Genomic DNA, 20959 nt, shown 5'->3' with positions numbered 1-20959 from the left:
GTAATAACAGGAAAGTAGATTTTCATATTAGCAGATGCCACACCTCCCTGTTCAGCACAGGGTCCACCAAAACTCTGGTTGTGTACATCCATGAATTATCAGAATTTCCTAATCCATATTGAAGATATTGAACCTTCTGTAACACTGAAGAGTTTGAAAGCCAAATCCCATTTTTTGTGGCTTGAGACAACCTCTAATTTTCAGCTTCACAATAAGCTCTTTTCAGTGAAGAAAATATTTCTAAAGAAAACAGAAGCAAAAGCTGTACTACAAATCCTTATAGCTTTCACAGGGAGAGAATAATTAAAAAACAACTAAAGAAAAGCTATGTGAATTTCACACAGCACAGTAGGAATAGCTGTGAATTTCTCATCAGGATTAATTTCCCAACCCTCCAGGATACTCCCACTGCTACACAGTTTAGAAGTTTTTTTTTTTAATAAAGTCACTGGCCTGAGACTGGGGGAAGGGAGTAGGAGGCAATGGAATAATATGAAACCATCATTTTCCTGGCTGGAATGGTGCCCATTGTTCAGAGAGAGGAGGGAGATTACTATGGTTTTGGGCATACGATTGCCCTCTTTTCCGAGTTTAACATTCCCACTTGATATCTGATCTACTAAAGTCAGTATCCCAGCAGTGTGAAACACTTTAAATGATTAAGGAAGAAGTGGTGTCTGGACACGTTAACATTCTAGGCTATTCAGATATACTTTTCCGAATTGGGGACATACATACCTCCTCATTAGCTATTGATATAGGATGGGCTCTGTTTCAATGGAAGTGAGAAACCACATTCCAGACTTGATACCACCAGCATGTTCTTCGAGGCCCCATACCACTGAAAGAGATGGGTTCAAGCTGTCAAATTTGGAACCTGCCTTCAGTTTTTCCAGAGGCAGGTGGTACTCAAATTTTAAACCAGAGCTAAATGTTATAAGAAGGCATCCCCCATGCCATGCCATAAGTCAGACTATATTTGAAGATCAGATTCAGGGTGTGAACAAACTTAGTCCTGAGTAAAGTGACTTTATAGTAAAAATGGAGCTGCTACTCAAAAGGAAGTCACTCAAATCCAGGGTAAAGTTACCCCTGGAAAGAACTGAAGAAACATTCCCTTGGGTTCAGTTACATTGGCATATGTATTCTGTGTCTGCAGCTGTAGTCAATGTCTTTAAGATACAGGCATTACACTTTACTGGAATCCGATCTATACACACAACAGAAGTTTGGCACGCAAAACTGGTCTATACCCATAGCAGAACAGAAGTTCATCACACATAGACTGGTTTAAAAATGGCAGAACCTGGCCTAAGATTTGACCCCTCCCTGCTCCCCTGCACCAAAAGGTGAATGTGTGTTTTCTTCATTACCAATTTAAACTACACTACTTACAGAAAACTGTGCAACTTAGATCGATTCCGCTTCAGGCTTTTTGAAAGTCTGTACCTAGCCTAACAGTTTGCTTAAAGCTAATAGTCCAGTGGTTCTCAAACTTTTTAGGCTTAAGGCACCCTTCATTAGACCCAAGGCATCTCCTGGAAAATGCCTACTCTGAGCTTTCACTCATTTTTTGACTAGGGAAAAATAATAGAGCAATTCTTCGCACACCTAGCAGTGCTATATATTGTTTGGCACCCCATGGCACCTTTAAAAGGATCTCACGGAATCTCAGGGAGCCATGGCATTCTGGTTGAGAATCATTGCTCTGGTCCTTGGTTCTCTGTTGTTAAACTGTGGATGATAGGGCTCACCTACTTCAATGGGATGTTGAAGATTAATACATTAAAAAATAGTGAGCAATCTTTAAATACCATATAGATAGGAGCTGTCAACACTGTGTTTGAAACAAAGCAAAAATGTTGGTCTAGGACTTTCCTTGCAATATCTTATGGGAAGACAAAGGAATGCTGTTGGGCCTAAGAGACTGCAGGCAGATCTCTGAAAGATCAGGGCCTTGAATAGGAATATTCTTAGTAGAGTGTCAGTTGAGATATAAACAGCACCTTCTAATCCTTTAGATTGTCTATAGTAGGAAATGATTTAGCTGGAACTAAATGGTGTTTGTTAATGCAGAAGAATTTTAGATTTCTCTACTGTAGGCAACATCTAATGGACTCTGAGTCTACACTGAAGACTTACAAATTGTATGGGAAAGGGTGGAGACAATAGCTGCAAGAAAATATATTATAGCTAAGACTGTTAGACCAGCAGTTCCCTGGGTTTTTTTGCATGTTGTCCCCACCCTCCCAATCTGGGCTTTCTACCCCACTTCCTACCAGGGTCCAGCTGTGATATGGAATTCCTGTTGGGCTTGTGACACCATTAGTTTAAGTGCTGGAACCCCATTTAGGGTCTCAACTCTTGGTTTGGGAACTACTGCTTCACTTGTGAATTCACCCGTGTCCATCTTTATTATTTGTATACCTCAAGTACATCGCCAGTGCTTCATACATAAAGTTATTTATCACAGCAATGAGCCAGCCTTCCATGTCACTTCTGTGTTGCTTGTGTAGAATCCAGGGTAATATACAGACCAGGATGCACAGTAAAACCAAGACAGACCACATTTTTGGCCATTTTGCTGGCTGAGACTTTGGCCCCATGTTTGCCGACAGACTACACAACTGAACTAAATTAATAATGACTTGGAATGGGAACACTCAGCGGGCAGAAGGCTGCCCTGATAACCCTAGACTGGTTCTAATTTATTGTTCTTTTAGCATTTTGCATAAGCCTGAGTCGCAGAGGTCACATGCTAAAAGCTGCCACTTGTTCTCCAGCCGAAAAGGACCCTTTTCATAAAGAAGCTAGAACTTTCTTATGTCATCTGAAAAATAAAAAGCCCAGCTCAGTGTGAAATCAGCTAACAGTAAGTTGTGCCCAAGGTGCCAATCAGATGAATACAACCCCTTTCATGTTAAGGAATAGCAGAGCTCCAAGGAAGACAGATAACAGCAGATAAGATCAGAAAAGTTTGGCAGAGAGTCAAACTGCTTGACAGGCAAGGGAGAACGCAGATAAAGAATGTGTTCTGCCTAGGAAGGCCAATATCAAGTTAAACAATACAGGACACCCCTCCAGACTACACACAGGCATGCTGTATGGGTGGTAATGTTTGCCAGCACCAGTGCTGAACTCAGTGCCTTGGAACAATCTGCAGCCATCTGCCACTTATAAAAGCTATTCATTTGGTCACTGGTTACAGTACACCTCATTTGAAGTGATCTACTGTTGCTTTAAAATTCAGACAAAAGTTCAGCAAGAACACTTGGGGAAAGAAATATGCTTAATGTTGTTACTTGAATCTGCTGTTGCCAATAGGAGACAGCTGGGTCTGTTTTCAGTTTGCTCTTCAGTCCTGGGATGCAGGCAAGCACCACATCTCCCTAAGGAAGAAACAAACTTACTTTTCCAGGCTGGTCCAGTGAATGTATTTGAGCTTATCCACTACTGTACACCTTCTGAACAGGTTTAGAAAGAGAAATTATGTGCCTGACTCACTCATAGCAGTGTAAATCAGATGTAATTCCACCAAATTCAGTTGAACTGCACAGATGTCTAACAGGCTAGCATGAGAATGAGCCCATGTCTTCTTTCAGCTAAATGATGGGTAAGTCTTACAGAATTTTCCAAAAAGAAACATGGCAATCACAAATCTACATATGCTCTTGCTTCATTTAGGCCTTCCTTTCTAGTTAATTTTGATTTTATTTAGAAATATATGTTATAGGTGTGGGAACCCTCTAGGTCAGTAGTTACCACTTAGATGCTGACAAAAGTGATGGTTTGTCATGTGATTGGGTCCCTGAAGCATTCTGTCTGTGCCCAGACAGAAGAGCATGGCTGCAGAGCACTTCAAAAGTGCCTGATTGTGTGACAATCTGAACCTCATTATATGAAGGCTCAGATGAAGGCACTCCAAAGCGGAGCACCTTCATTAACTTCTGTCAGCACATGCTGGGAGCAAGGCTGGGCTGATGCAGCCCATTTCTATCCCCAGTGCTGTCTTGAGAACAGATGGGGGAGAAGGGAGGGAAGTGAGTTCAAATCGGGTTTGCCCAGCCTGTGCTGGAGAGTGGGGAGGGTGGCACAGGCTGGGCAAACCTCAGATTGAGTTCCTTCTGCTCCCTCCCCACCCTCTGATTCTCAAGACAGCATTGAGCTGCGAGGGAGATGGGGGTGGGACTAGGGGAGAGAGGCTGCAGACACACAGCTACTCCAAACTTGATTCCCCAACCCTTTGGACTCAACAGGGAACATCTGTTGGGTCTAGGGGATCATTGTAACTCACAGTGCTTCCTGAAAAGGGCCATGAGTTACAGCAGGGAGCTGCACATCTGTCAGTCTCCTTGGTGTTCCTCTCCCTGGGGAAAGGAAGGACGTGCTCGGCAGCTCCAGAAGGAACAAGTCCTTGAGAAAGTTCTATTAACTTTCTGTGTGATTAGTATCAACATTCTCATAGGGATACTTCTGGAAGTGAACTCTTTTCAAAGGCAAATGCACACATTTGGGATGATATCTTCTGAGTACCCGCAAGACTGATGCAGCTGATGGAAACACTGAGGAAACACTATGGACTGCATTCTGTTCCCAAACAGTGGTACACTTATTACCAGTGGTATGCAGACCACTTGTCAGTGGTACACATTAACAGATTTATGGTAATTACTTTATATGTCAAAAATTTGTTGGTGGTACTTAAGGTTGTATCATTTTAAACTGGTGGTGTGCAGTCTGTCAGAGCTTGGGAACCACGGCTCTAGACATTTCAGAATGGAATATTTGTTCTCACCTCACCAGCTCTCCTTTTGTTATGTGAGCCTCAAGCACCATTTTCCTTTACAACCCCGCAGATATGGATTGCTGCTACTGGAGCATTGCTAAACAATATGTGGTGGATAACAAACATCACTTACATGCAGACATATATGAGTTACTGAGAAACAACATTTGTTTTTGCTTGATGTCTTAGATGGAGGCATAATGTAGTTGTGTTGAATCTCAAAATGCAAACAAGCCACCAAAACACTAACTGATGCTTAATCTCCTCCCTGCAGAAGCTAGCATATGCAACAAGCATATTAAATATTTAAGTGCCTCAGGCTATAGGCTTTCCTGTAACCCCACATCCTGAATTCCTCCTTGAAATCAATGGTATGTTTTCGATTGTACAGAGTGCATAGCTCTCTATTTTCAGTGGCATTTTACCTTTCCTTCTTAAACTAATTAATGGTAATCTGTATTAATACCAAAGCCTTTGTCTGAGAGCTGCCATTTTCTTTTGCATGAACTGAAAGCTCAGTAAATTCTTTAAGATGTCCTCAGGCTGTTGTTGAATAGACAATACTGAGAGTTCATGGGGTTGCTCCCGAGATCTCTATGGAATAATCTAGCAAAATGCATTGTATTGTAACAGAAGGTAAACTGTTCAAGGTTGTGCTTTCCCTGCTCTCCTTTGTCTTTCTTGCCTCAGGAAAAAGTCCTGTTTTATGTCTCAAGTGTCTCCAATCAAAGGCTCTTGCCTGCAAACCAGCCTCATAGCAGCTAGGCTGCAAACGATCTAACTACTTTCCAGAGCAGTTGCTCGAGAAGTATTTGAAATGTCAAAGACAGCTGCACTTAAATAAGAAGGAAAAAAATGTTATAAGGGATATTATTATAGAATCATAGAAAATGAGGGTTGGAAGGGACCTCAGGAGGTCATCTAGTCCAACCCCTTCCTCAAAGTAAGGCCATCTCCAACTCTATCATCCCAGCCAAGGCTTTGTCTTAAATACCTCCAAGGATGGAGAATCCACCATCTCTCTGGGTAGCCTATTCCAGTGCTTTACTACCCTCCTAGTGAGAAAGTTTTTCCTAATATCTAACCTAAACTCCCCTTGCTGCAACTTGAGCCCATTGCTTCTTGTTCTGTCATCTGCCACCACTGAGAACAGTCTTGCTCCATCCGCTTTGGAACCACCCTTCATGTAGTATTCATGGGATAATAGGCTACATGACTTTACCTAGCTGACCTTGGGAATTTGCCTTTCACCTTCTTGATCCATAAGTACCCCATAAGGTAAACAAGCATTACCAACATCAAAATGTTATGATATGAACAAATCCCATATTCCAGCAGACGTTTCTCAGACATCTGAAGGGGTTTTTTTATTCGCACAAGGCTGCATCATCCCAACCCTCTCTTTCTTTTGTAATAGGCAGCTATCTTCCCCATACCCAGCAGCTTCCTGCCAATGTCATGGTGAACCCAGGAGGTGACTAGGCTTGCAATATTTTCTTTAAAGCAGGCCTGTCTGTCTTCTAAGTGTTCAGAGGCTGCATGCCCCAGGGCCTGCACCAGTGGGGGCCACTGGCCCCCAGGGCTGCATACCTCATGGCATTCCCTGCTGTACCATAGTCACCCCCAAGAGTGCTCAGAAGCCCCCCTGGCTCAGCAAGGGCATTCAGCAATGCCTGAGGACTAAAAGTGGGGCGTACAACCAGTGGAAGGGAGGAGCTATCACCAAGGAGGAGTACTCCTCCTTGGCCTGGGAGTGTAGGAGGACTATTAGGAAGGCCAAGGCAGAGATGGAACTCAGGCTAGTGTCCTGGACAAGGATGGGAGTCCACGAGGGATGGTCGTTCCTTAAGGGGGCAATCCTCCAGGCCCAAAGGGTAACAGTCCTTGAGAGAAGCAAGGTGGGTAAGAGTGCTCAGAAACCCCCTGGGCTCCCATCTTCTTGAGTGTCTGAAGGCCTTGTAGTCTTCCATGATGTTGTCCGGCTTGCCCTTGGATGCATCATTTGTCCCCACATGGACCACAACCAGGGGGTAGTAGTCAGAGGGCTTGATGATTTTCGGGTGGTCTCCGTGATGTCCTGAATCCTCGATCCGGGCATACAGCAGACCCACCATGACAAGGGCTCAGAGCAACAGATTGGACCATTGGTCCCACTCAGGATGGAGTTCCCGATGACCAGAACTTTACATCTCCTCCTCCTCGGGATCTGCCTCTTCTCAGCCAATGTTGTAGGTCGAGCAACATCAATGACTCTGGGGATCTGCTCTTCTGCCTTCTCCTCCAGGGGAGCCAGGGCTGCATACCTGTTCCCGAGGGGTGTCTGGGGAGCAGGCACAGCAGTTGTACGAGCTGTTGTGGCCTTGACAGGAACCTGCTGCCACTGATTAGTTGGAAGTTTTGCATGTGGGGTCTCTCCAGTGGATTCCTGGCCCTGCAGAGAGTGGAAATACGAATCAATTTCATCCTCCGCCACCCAGATCCCCTGCAACATGCTCACCTCAGCCTGGAGCTCTGCCACTTGCCCCTCCAGAGCCTAAAGACGTTCACAATTGGGGCAGGTTTACATTGGTGTAAACAAGGAGCAGACACAGTGGATTCAGCCTATACCAATGTACCATATATATGTGAATTCAAGACAATTTCAAGTTTAAGATGATCACCCCCAAGAATTAGATTCTGCATGTGAAAAATGTATGGATTTGTTATATTTTTCCATGTATAGAATCCAATTTTTGGAAGGTTGTCTTAAATTTGTGTCATCCCCTTCCTCCCAATCCTTAGCTTTACTAACACTGTTATGGGGGAAGTGGTAGTATACACATAATCGTCTACTGAAAAAATGTTTCTTATGTTTATGTTCTAAATACTTGTCACCAGCATGCTTATGTCTCTGTCACATCTTCTGTCATTTGCTCTAAGAGGAAAGGTAGATGAGTAGTCATTAAAGTAGGGGAATGGGAGTCAGAACTTCTTGGTTCTTGTTGCTAAATGACTGTGCTCCTTTGTACAAGTAGTCACCATGTCTTTCTTCACCCTAGGAGGAATCCTAGAGTCACTGAGCTGAGTGCTGGCGACTTCGGTAGGGTCAGGATTTTACCTTCCAGTTCTAGAAAATTGCTGTAAAAATAGCCAGGAAAGGAGGGAGATGGTCCGGAAGTAAGGCAGAGATATTGCTGGCGGGGGGGGGAATGAGGGAAGAGCACTGGAGTAGCAAGATGAACTGGCATCTGGGGTAAACCCTGTGGGAAACTGGGGGAATGGAGGACATGTGCCCCTGAGAGTGTGAGGGCAGGGGGCACAGGTTCTGAGACCAGGATCGGGGGGAGAGCAGGAGGTGGAGGAGGAGGGGATATAGGGTGGGGGAGATGGAGTCTGCCCCCCTGGTGGCACTGCCATGCTGGGACTCCAAAACAGTCCTGTCAGAGCTGCTGCCCCCACACATGTGCTCTGGCTCTTGCTCTGTTTTGGAATCCAGGCATGGCAATGTTTCTGGGGCATGGATGCTGTGGGGATGGGGGTGATCCCAGTGCCCTTCCTACCTTGGTGTCTGTGGCAGGTGCCCTTCTCATCCACCACTAGCTATGCTACTGGAGGAGACAGATGAGAGTGAGTACATTGCTTTTATGGTTGTTGCAGCTAAAGAAGCTGGAATAAGTTGCTTGAAGAATGGCAAAGTGGACGGATTCAATGACATGCATGGAGCATATCAAGCACTGGAGTCCCGCAACCAAGTTATGGGTATTATGCCTTTTTAACAATTGCTTATCAACCCTTAGAATACCTAAGCTATGGAGACAAGCTGTGTAATAGCTCTATTAAAGAGAAGGAAAGGATGCCTCCAGCCCAAAGAACTTCTGTGCCATAGACAGATTCATAGATTCATAGATTGTTAGGGGCTGGAAGGGACCTTGCAAAATCATTGGGTCCAGCCCCCCCTTCAGTAGGCAGGAAAGACAACTGGGGTCAAGTGACCCCTGTGAGGTGACCATCCAGTCTCCTCTAGAAGATTTCCAGGGTAGGTGATTGCACCACCTCCAGAGGGAGTTTATTACACAGTCTGGACACCCTAACTGTGAAGAAGTTTTGCCTGGTGTTAAGCTTGAAATGGTCTTCCAGGAGTTTGTGGCCATTACTCCTGGTTTTCCCCAAGGGTGCCCTGGTGAACAGTTGTTTGCCAAGCCCTTGATGTATTCCCCAGATATAGCAGTAAGCTGCTACCGAGTCCCCTCTCAGCCTTCTCTTTCTTAGGCTAAAGAGATCCAAGTCCCTCAGCTTTTCCTCATATGGCTTGCCTTGCAAGTCTCTGATCATACGGGTGGCTTTTCTCTGGACTCTCTCAAACTTTCCCACAATGTTGTTGAAGTGTGGTGCCCAGAACTGGGCGCAGGACTCCAGCTGTGGTCTCACCAATGCTGAGTAAAGTGGAAGAATCGCATCCTTTGTTTTGCTTGAGATGCATTGATTGATGCATGCCAGAGCATTGTTTGCCCTGCTGGCTCCAGCATCGCACTAACGACTCATGTTCATACTGTGGTATATTATTACCCCTAGGTCCCTTTCAGTTGTGGTGCTAGTCAGTTTGGTGCCACCAAGCCTGCAAGTATGTTGGGGATTGTTCATTCCCAGATGGAGCACTTAACACTTCCCAGTGTTGAACTTCATCTGGTTCCAATCTGCCCAACTTGCTAGCCTGTCTAGGTCCTCCTGTATGTGCAGCCTATTTTCAAGTGTGATCATGCTCCCCCATAACTTGGTGTTGTCTGCAAACTTGGCCAGTGTGCTCATCACCACCACATCCAAATCATTGATAAAGATGTTGAAAAGCACTAGCTCAAGCACAGACCCCTGAGGGACACCACTGGCCATTTCTCACCAGGTCGACACAAATCTGTTTATAAGAACTCTCTGGGTCCTGTCCCGCAGCCAGCTTCCTACCCACCTAACTGTCAAGCAGTTAAGCCTGCAATCCTCCAATTTTCCTGTGAGAACAACATGGGATACCAGATGAAAGGCCTTTTGGAAGTCTAGGTATACAATGTCAACCTCCTCCCTCTTATCCAGGTGGTGAGTTACCTGGTCATAGAAAGAAATGAGATTGGTAAGACAAGACCTGCCTGTGAAGAAGCCATGCTGGCTGTCATTCAGAATCCTACCTTCTGCAAGCATATTGCAAATAGACTCAGTGATGAATTTTTCCAGGATTTTCCCTGGGATAGAAGTTAGGCTAATTGGCCTATAGTTGCCTGGGTCTTCTCTCCTCCGCTTCTTGAAGATGGGTACAACATTGGCCCTCTTTCAGTCTTCAGCGACCTCCCTGAGAGCCACGAGTTTTGAAAGAGTTTCATCAGAGGTCCTGCAATGACTTCAGCCAGCTCCTTCAGCACTCTCGGATGAAGTTCATCCGGTCCTGCTGACTTATAAATGTCTAACTTTTCTAAATGATCATGCACCAGCTCAATGTCAACAGTAGGAAGGCAGTCATTCCCACCATACCCATTCTGAACTTTATCTAGTATGATTTTCCCCTTAGTCTGGTGAAATACTGAAGCAAAGTAGTCATTCAGGAGCTCATTTTTCTCCTGAGTTTCTGTAACCAGCTGTCCTGAGTTGTTAAGCAATGGCCTCACACTTCTATTTCTTTTCCTCCTGTTCCCTACATACCTAAAGAAGGACTTCTCATTGTCCTTGATTTCTCTTGCTAGTTTAAATTCAGTTGCTGCCTTAGCTTTCTAATTTGCTCTCTACAAGTACAGGTCATTGTCATACAGTCCTCCTTGGGGTCTGTCCCAAGCTTTCATTGTTTGTATACCTCATTCTTCTTTATAAGCCATCTTTATAAGGTTTATAAATACCTTATTGTCATTCACCTTTCACCTTGTATTGAACAACATCTAATACCAGAACAAGCTGGATTTAGACCAAGCAAGTCCTGCACTGGCCAAATACTAAACATCACCCAGCATATAGAAAATGCAGTTTAGAAAGGGATAACAGGGGCTGTGTTTATAGACCTATCAGTGGCATGCGACGCAGGCAGCCTCTGAAACCTGCTTGCCAAAGTTTACGATGTGACACATAGCTATCACCTAGTGCAGCTCACCCAATCTCTTTTGGAGAATAAACATTTTTATGTAAAATTGTGCAAGAAATATCACCTCTGGAGGTGACAACAAAATGGCCCCCACAGGGTAGTGTGCTAGCACTAATCTTTTTTAACATATATATCGATAACCAACCCATACAGGTACTATGAGGAGCCTCATATATGCTGATGATCATGTCACAAGAGAAGGATGCTGCCACTTCTGAGAACAGACTGATTTGTTGAACACACTGAGCAATCTCTCAAGTTACTACAATAAGAACCAACTTTGTGCCAACCCAACCAAGATGCAGATCACAGCTTTTCACCTATGCTATAGAGAAGCTGAGTGGAAATTAAACATCACCTGGGGTGGAATCCCACTGATTAATCACCCAAACCATGTGTACTTGGGGGTTACACTGGACTGAACACTTTCTTCTTTTCTATATGTGCTTTGAAAGTAAGGGAAAGTCAGCACCTGCTACAACATACTTTGAAAGTTGGTCACCTTGAAGTGGGGAGCAAATCCAGCTACATTATGAACCATTGCTATTGCCTTGTGTTATTCCACTGCAGAGTATGCTTGTCCAGTATGGGAATGATCAGTTCATGCCAAGAAACTAGACAGGTTCCAAACAATAGCTGTCATGAAATAATGTCTGAAGTCAACACTAAAGGATAGCCTGTACTTACTGGCTGGCTTTGCACCACTTGATATTAGAAGAAAGGTAGTGAATCCAAAAGAAAGCTCACGGCAGATGGCAGACCCCCAGGAAGACCATAGATCCATTCTACAGTCACAGAAAAGTAACTAAACAGCTTAAAGCACAAAAGAGTTTTGTGAACAATGTTGTGCTGGACACGATGACCAACAGGGCAAGACTGAGGTTATAAAAAGAAAGATTACATGCAATCAGGTGTTCAGAAATGGACCTAGAACTCCAGGAGGACCTTCCAAGAGGGACGGATCTAGACTGGCCAACATGGCAATGCCTAAATGGCCTGCACATGCATACTGGAAGAACAAAAACAAGCATGATCAAATGGGGCTTCTCTATTGACATGAATATATGCAAGTGTGGTGAAGTGCAGACTATGGAGCACACGCTCATTTGCCAGCTCCTTGATGAGACCTGTACGGAGGCCCTAATTCAACATTGGAAATAGCTATTGCATATGCATGATTCTGAAAACTACACCTAGTTTGACAAGGACACGAGAAGAAATAGAATCTAAAGAAGTATTTCCTCCTAGTGTTCAGCATTTTGGAGCTCTTTGTTGTCTATATAAGTTCACCAGATGTCATTTTGTCTGTAGCATGATTTCAAATAAGGAAGACCTGAAAGAAACCTGTCTTTGAATTTTAGATGAGAGCCATCTCTAGCAATATATATATTTGAATACCTTTATGCAGGTCACTGGCTCAACATAGACAATGTTTCATCTACACTATAATGCCAAAGAGTTAAGCTGTGTGACTGATGAAATTGTGTACATCACGCATAGAAACTGGCTATTGCAAATTTAGCTGGAATAATCTCAAATAGGAATTTAAAATGTTTTGTGAAGTCTTTAGGAATTTGAAAGTCTCTTTCTTCCACCTTCATCTCCACAGGCAGACCACTGACAGATTTTTACAGTCAGAGGAAAAAGTTAAGACAACGACCTCAGGCAAGGACTCTGCTGTGTGGAACATCTTCAGACCTTGGTCATTGAATCTCAGTTAAACTATGACTTCATCTGGATTGTGGTGGGGAGATTAGCAGTACCTTGGTTTGTTATTTTAACTGAACATTGTGGTTACTGCCTATGGCTATGAAATACCTACTGTTCAACACTTAAAACAGTATGTAAAGGTCCACAAAAATCTTTGCCAAGGTCAACAGCACTTCTTTATTCCCTAACAGACCAAAATCTCAAACCTGCACTATTAGCCTTTGGTAAGACTACACTCTGTTAAACGGAGGGATGGATACCAACATTTTTTGTTGAAGACTGCAATACTCTGCTGACTCCTAACCTGGTGATAGCAGTAAAAAGCTGTACCTCAAGCTATACATTACAGCCCTAACTCTTAATATCTGTTTGTGTGCTGCTCCTGATCAGAATCACAGAGTTAACCGGCTCCCTCTGACCCCAAATACAGACAAGAGTGAAATTCGGAGAAGTTTATTCTACAATAAACACAACAATTCCACCACAGTTAGTGGGTTTACACTAAGAAGGCCTTCAATATGATATCTCATCCTATTCTCATAGATAAACTGAATGGCGGTGACATAGATGATTACACAGTCATGTGGGTGGCAAATTGGCTTAGGGGTTGCACCCAGAGAATGGTGGTGGATGGGTTGGTATTGACTTGGAAAGATGTGGGCAGTGGAGTCCCACAAGGCTCGGTCCTTGGATCTGTGCTGTTCAATGTCTTCATCAGTGACTTGGATGAGGGCGTGGAAAGCACTCTGTCCAAATTTGCAGATGATACCAAATTATGGGGTAAAGTTAACACACTAGAGGAGAGGGAGTGAATCCAGGCAGATCTGGACAGGTTGGAAAAGTGGGTAGAACAGAACAGGATGCAGTTCAACAAGGACAAGTGCTAAGTGCTGCACCAAGGGAGGAGTCACCAGCTCACTTACAGGCTTAGGGACGACCTTCTCAGCAGCACAGCAGTGGAAAGGGATCTCGGAGTCATTGTTGACACCAAGATGAACGTTAGTTGTTAATGTGATGAAGTGATCAGTGAAGCTAACTGCACTATATCATGCATTAGCAGGGACATGACGAACAGGTCAAAGGAGGTGATACTTCCCCTCTATGCGGCATTGGTAAGGCTGCAGTTGGAGTACTGTGTCCACTTTTGGGTGCCACACTTCAAGAGGGATGTGGACAACCTTGAGAGGGTTCAAAGGAGGGTTAGGGGCCTGCAGGCTAAGCCCTCCAAGGAGAGATTGAGGGCCCTGGATCTCTTCAGCCTCTGCAAGAGAAGGCTGAGAGGTGATCTTGTGACCACCTACAAATTCATTGTGTGGAAAAGGGGAGCAAGGAATAGAAGATGCTCTGTTTACCAGAGCACCCCTGGGAGTAACTAGGAACAACGGCCACAAACTGGCAGAGAGCAGATTTAGGTTAGACATCAGGAAGGACTTCTTTACAGTAAGGGTTGCCAGAATCTGGAATGGGCTTCCAAGAGAGGTGGTGTTCTTCCCTACCTTGGAGGTCTTTAATAGGAGGCTACATATGTACCTTGCTGGGGTCATCCGACCCCAGCACTTTTTCCTGCCCAGGGCAGGGGATTGGACTCAATGATCTACTGAGGTCCCTTCTGATGTAAACATCTATGAATCTATGAACAAGCCAAGAACCTCCAAAGATACCAGCTCAGCTAACAATGTAACTTCTACCCATCTGTTGTTCTTTTCTGTTCCATTTCTTCTCTACTCTTTCTGCCCACCCACCAACTCATTTCTCTCCCTAAGAGTAAGCTCCATACAAGTTCTGTTGCCTCTTAACTTCTTTTTCTGTCTTTACAAAAATGAAGCATAAATTTAGCAATAATGTGGATGCAGCTGGGAGAGGCAACATCAGTTTTATGACTTTCTTTGGGTTTATTAGGCAATACAGCAACAAGCCTTATCTTGTAAGGTCTCTGATGGAAAAACATACAGTGACTTGTTCTCATTTAAACATTTCTGTTGGTTAGCATTTCTATTTCAAGAAACTTGTGTGCATGTATATTTGCAAAGGGCTAGTTCTCATTTAAACATTTATATCCTTTCCTTGAATTGCAGAAATACCAGCAACCTATCTGCATTATTCAGATAGACATCACCAATGCATGCATATAAATATCTCTTGTTTTGTGTAATTCATTTTATTAGAGATTTTTTTAAAAAGGGCCTTAATGATAAAAGAGGCATTTAGACCATTTACATCAATGCACCTGACTTCCCTTTGAGCCTCCAACAACAGTGTTTCTTTTGTTTGTTTTCTGTCAACTTCTTTCCTGGATAGCCCACCATGGCTGTTATATACTGGTTACAGAAACTAGGCTCTGTTCTCCCAAGAGGCTTTTGCTGCTGCTTTTTCACAGCTCCACGGTGAATTAAGAGAACATTCTCAGTTTTATTTCTTCATTTCAGAGTAAAGTTAAGACACTGTTTGATATTAATGGGCCATTACTCTACAACACAACAGTAGCTGCCTGTTGCGTGGGAAACTTAATATAACAGGTTCTTCAGAGAGTAAGACTAAAATAATGGCCTATTTAGCAGGACAAAAACAAACACTTTAGCATCTGCATCTAAGGAACAATTCTGTAGAAAGACTACAGAGATAAACTCCTTGAATAAATGTGCTTCACTTCTTATGCCGTGCCGGAAGGGAATATGCTCACTGGTCTCGCACAAGGATGCAGACAGTGATATTATACAGTAGAATTCCCCCTTCTACTTGCTACTAATTAATCTCAAGATGAGTGTGATCCATATAACTCTTCCCCTTTCTTTCTCACACCTCCTCTATTTCTGCCTTCAGCACACTAATTCCTTTTCTGCGCGCCCCATCCCAGCCTGAACATAAACAGTGCTGTGCTCCCTCCCATGCTCCAGAGTCTCTTTACTCCCATTCACAAACCCAGTGTCTGTTCCCTGAATGGACTGCTGAGGAAATGTGGACAGCAAAGTACAGGTGGCTGAAATGTGGTATAAGTATGCAAGTTTTTCTTCAAATTCAACATGCCATTAAACATTTGCCTATTTCATCAACAGCTTTTAAATGGAATTAGCCCTATCATATTAGTTCCTAGACTAGATCCCTTCTCAATATGTCAAGAACAAATGCTAAAATTGATTAAATTGTATCAGTCTCTGCTAATACGGTTGCATGATCCAGGCAAATCACATAAATAAATCACAAAAATAAATGGATGAGTCTGCTGCTGTTTCAGAAGCTACAAAGCATCTATAAATCAACTGATTTATAGAACCTAGTGCTAACTTTACTCAGCATGAACACAGATTAGCATCTTTTCTCTCTAGCTTGTCGAGCTTCCCCTATGGGTGCTACTAATATTAAAGTAATAAAAACATCTCTTAGCACAAAATCTTTCTATTGACAACCAGCCACAATGTTACGTGTAACTTCTAAAAGAAGGACAAAGTAGGTGTGGCCTAATTTTGAAATGGAGTTTGACTAATTTATGAACAGAATTGTAAATTAAGGTTGCTTATAAAAGCAGGAGCCTGAAACTGATGCCTCAAGGTGGTCTCTTTGGGTGCCTATACACATGCTCTGGGGTCGGCGTTTTAATTAAGGCGGCTCTCAGGAGGCATTCTAATTAAAATGCCACAGTGTCTCATGTATTCACCTTCCTGTGTTTCAAAATGACTATGGGGGGCGCTTTAACAAAAGCTCATTTGACATTACTTTACGGTTAAGGCTGCCAGGCTCTGGAATGGGCTTCCAAGTGAGGTGGTACTCTCTCCTACCCTGGGGGTCTTCAAGAGGAGGCTGGGCAGATATTTGGCTGGGGTGATATGACCCCGGCACTCATTCCTGCCTGGGGCAGGGGGTCAGACCTGATGATCTGTTTAGGTCCCTTCTGACCCTAAGCACTATGATACTATGACAAGCTTTAGTTAAAGCACGCCTGCAGACATTTTGAAATGCAGGACGCTGAATATAAGATGCTGCAGCACGTTGGAGTGTTCATATTGCTCTCGCGTTCTTAAATGCTCCAGCAGACGTGATTAATCGAGTCTGCTCCAACATGTTCTAATCGGAACACATCAGAGCATCTGTATAGGCATCCTTCTGGTCCTGCTTTCCCTTAAAAGAGTGTGGAAAGAGTTATTTTGATGTTGCACCTGCAATAAAATTATTAATGTTCTAATAAAAATGACTCAGGGGCAGTTAGCATTTTTCTTATCTGCAAAATATAAAACGTCTGTGGCGTGGCATTGTGAGATATGCAGAGGAAAACGTCATAGCATTCTTTCCTACTAGCCTGTCCCAGTACGACCAAGTTGACTGGTGGAATTATGTCACAAGAAGTAGTCATCATCTCTTCTACATGAAGATGGTGTGGATAGGGACATTAGGGATGCCTTTGATAGCTGCTACTATTATTTATAATTAGAATGATAAAGAATTATAATTATATCATCAAAGCTTTGTCCTGGATAGGCATGATTCACTACCCTATGCTCTGATTGTACCTTATGAATTGCTCATAGCAGGGTGTGTAACCTCAGGCAGTACAATAATTTAGTCATGATGCCATCCTGACCCAGCTTCCAAATCCTTGTGGATTTTGGTCATGGACCTAACCTTTAATCCTCTCCTCATCTTCAGTGTGCAGCACTGAAGGAATGACTGGATGCCTTTGACAGCGTTAAAACTGACAGACCACCATTTATCTCCCATTTTCTCACATGGTGCTGGTAGCTACGACAAACTAACCTTTTACAAATATCCACATACATAATTCTCCTGAAATACTACCTAGGTGGCCAAACTGAGATAGGTTGTTGTCTGTCCCATGCACGCGGAGTCTCAGCTGGGCTGTATTACATGGGATATCGAAGTAAACAGATATCTATATAACTACATGTGCATTTACCTTTCTGAATGCGTGTGCAGCAGCCAGTCATCTTGTAAATTTTTCTAGCCCTAATTATCAAATAATGATTTTAAGTGTGTAATTATTTATCATGTCATAACCGATATCCATTTTCCTATTGTAACAGCAATGGTCATATGGAGGTTTGCCAAATTATTTCTTATTTTTCTATCAGGAATACTGACTGCACGGGGAGGAAGTCCCATTTCACAAAGGAAGGAGTGAACCTGGCCGTACTTTGTATTACCCACATAAACCTTGGCTCTAGATTAAATGGACCCAGCGTTGTTCCAGAAGAGGAAATGTAGGCCATATATGATGTTTATCCCCTGGTGCCAGTTTCTAGCTCTGATGCCAAGGAATTGTGGTGATGTAAATTATATCCATCAGTTCTTTTGTCATTCTGTGCATGAGTGTGCCTGTGCTAATAAATCAGCAGACTAGGCTGTGTCTTAGGATGTTACTATTCTGCTTTGACTGTGCATTCCTTTTATTCTGTTTTCCACTTCTACATTCAGTTAAGCCTGAACATATTTTTTCCATTTTAAATTTTCCAATGATTTGTACAAGAGAGTATTAAATTGCTAGAGGCTGTATTAAGCCTTACAACTCTGGTAAACTTGAATGAAGCAATGTAAATCTGGAACACATTTAATAAATCTGCAGCTTGATAAGTGACCTTTCCTCACTGAATCTGGCATTCCATTGTGCTAATCAACCATGTGAAAAAGCTGCTGATAATTCTTTGATTCTTTTGAACTTCCTCACCCAAGGACTCAAAACAGCTGCAAGCTTCCCCTTGCCTTGGCGCCATATAATTTAAAACCACCTCCATATCCTTCAGATGTAGGGGTGTCCCAGTTGGGTGCTATAGGACCTGAAGAGAGGGCTGTACAGCCCTTCTAGAGCAGCATATAGTTATGCATTCCAGACATGTTTTAACTGGAGAGTGTAACTGCACCATGTTCAGCTTGGAGATGGAAATGACACAAAGAGGTTTCTGGTTACTCTTACTCAGCATGTAGAGGTGGTAGATGGAAGCTGTACCTCCAGGACATCTGATGGTTCTGACTCCTGGGAGGTAAGTGTAGAGATTAAAAGTAGCTATTCAGAATTAGAGAGGTAGGAAAATCAGCTAAACTTCTTCCTTTGTAACTGAAAGGAGAACACTGATAATCCCTCCACATGTCTGAAGAAACCAGAGGTCATCTCCAGGGTGAACCATGTCTTTAAGGGCCCCTTACAATTCAAGTCAATGACAGTTGAACAGAGCCCTGTGAGAGGTCCCTGCAAAATGAATCATAGAAATCGTGTTGTTTAAAAACCAGTGATCAGTTCTGATGAATAACGATCTTTTGGAACCATTTTCCCTGCACCTGCTACGTGCTTTTCTTTTTATTGTACCATGTATGTAGCTGGACTCCATTGCACTTTGTATATGTTAGTTCTTTGATGGTTTTGTACCTACTGAATTTTTAAAAGGTTGTTACATTTAAGGAATTTGTTCCAGCATTTTTCCTCACATGCTGTTTAGAGGGAGCAAAAATAGTTGAGGGAAGGGAACTGACTTCTGAAATCACCCTCAAAACATGCTCCTGTTAGGTCATATCAGAACCATTATTCCTGGATACTAAAAGATATCAGTACTATGATGGCAACCGAAGTTTCCCCAATGTATGTAACACAAAATGTCTGTATTGTCTACTGTGACCAATTGGGACACTTCTGAACATTGTCTTGAAAGCAACCTAAGGGATCACATGACAACTATGACAACAATTTGCTATCATTTTAAGGAATCATTTATGCCCTTGTAGTGCTACAAAATGTGAGTGTGCAGCCATGCAAGCTGCAGTTCTACAGTACTAGAGACAGGCAAGGATTTCTTAGTGGTATCTTTTATTGGACCTAAATAGTTGGGATACAGTTAGACAAGCTTTTGAATGCAAGAAGAAACTGCCTTCCCATTTCTTTTCCCATTTTTCCTCAGGTCAAGCTTGTCTAACTCTATCCCAGCTACATAGTTAGTCCAATAAAATATATCACCCTAAAAAATCCTTGCCTCTTAGGGTGGGGCTGCACTGGTGCAGTTGCACCCCCCACTTTGATTTCTGGTCCTCCCAAAGTTTCAAGCCAACTTCCTGGAAGTGGCAGCAGTATTTCTATTCAGGCAGCAATGAGAGTGTCAATTGAATTCATGGCTCATTTAAATCTACCTTATTCCTTCTAAACTCTTCAGTCCACAGGTATTAATGACCTTCTCTCCTTTTTAATGTTGGTCATGTTCCACTAATCAAGCTGTCCTTTCTTCTGCAATTCTGCTGTCTGTTAGCTGCTCCTGGTAACAGAGCTCCCATTTCACAGCCCTGAAGACTGTTAACTCATCCCAATGAAGTTATATTTGTTTTTGTTTCAATGTTAAATTGAATAAAAACACCCTAGGGCCCCTAGCATGCTCCTAGTTTCTTTGTACCTGGAGAAAACTATGTACTGGGTTATATGGGATGGTACACTTCAACATCTGCACCCCCCATTTCGAAATCCCAGATCCACCCAGGCCTCTTGCATGATTTCTAGACCATTGACAACCTCACTTTTACTTTACCATGTTCCACTTTCAAAGAGGGACATCTTGGGAGGGCTACACCTTGGATCCTTGGTACCCCAAAGTCCTTTGCTCTCCCACCCTCTCTCTCCAAGGAAGGAGGGCAGGAGAGCAGCTGGTTCCCTGACATCTCACCAGCTGTGGAGCTGTTAAGAGCTGCTGTTGCAGGAACATTATGTAGATCTCCAGTTCCCATGGCAGCAGTGGTAGCCCTTTTAACTTCCCTAATGCCACAGGAAGACATGGAAGATTTGCTGTTCCTGTAAGGAGCACAGCAGTGACAAGAGCTTCCCACCACCCTACAGGAACTCCAAGAAGTAGCTCCGTTCTTGGATGCTGGGTGGCAGTGAGAAGAGCTGCTGTCTGGAACCCAAGGGAAAAGCAGCTCTTTCCACTGCCACAGCCCCCGCGGGAACAGGTGGTTGGTGTGTAGGGGTGTAAGGCAGACAGCATGTCCCCTTCCTTCCTGCAGGTCACTACAGGCTGTGCTTGATGGCCTCAGTTGCTGCCCTAGAAGTGAGCAAACGAGCAGCTCCTGATCTCCCCCTGGCTGAAGAACGCTCCTCGGAGGTAACTTTGTAAGTCTCCAGCTAAGGGGCAAAATGTCTGTTTACCCCCACGGCACTATATTTTCATAGCATTACAAAGTGCTGAGACACTTAGTCATACTACAAATGAATACCTGTCCATATCCTTAATTTGTAGCAATGCCAAGAGCTACAAATAAACCATACCAGCAAATGTTGTTTTGGAGGGCTCCTCTGTCAACAGTGCACAATTTAAAGATCAATTTAAAGACCTTACATAGCACAATTTAAAGACCGTTGTTATATGAAGGTTTGTTGCAAGGTGCTTAGATAG

General features: G+C 43.4%; 1 protein-coding gene across 1 annotated transcript in view; it reads right to left on the bottom strand.

Annotated features, from left to right (window-relative positions):
• Nucleotides 1-2331: 2331 nt before the first annotated feature.
• The window catches only part of UST (uronyl 2-sulfotransferase), a 365729-nt gene continuing 347101 nt past the window's right edge, over nt 2332-20959 (bottom strand). Inside the window, exon 8 of the mRNA XM_019488348.2 lies at nt 2332-7217. Coding sequence (XP_019343893.1) covers nt 7171-7217 — 47 coding nt within the window. The 3' untranslated portion in view covers nt 2332-7170. The remainder of the gene's footprint in view (nt 7218-20959) is intronic.

Source organism: Alligator mississippiensis, chromosome 1, assembly GCF_030867095.1.
Source record: "Alligator mississippiensis isolate rAllMis1 chromosome 1, rAllMis1, whole genome shotgun sequence".
NCBI classification, from domain to species: Eukaryota; Metazoa; Chordata; order Crocodylia; family Alligatoridae; genus Alligator; species Alligator mississippiensis.
The sequence above is the reverse complement of the archived record's forward strand: the minus strand, read 5'-3'. Positions and strand labels throughout refer to the sequence as shown.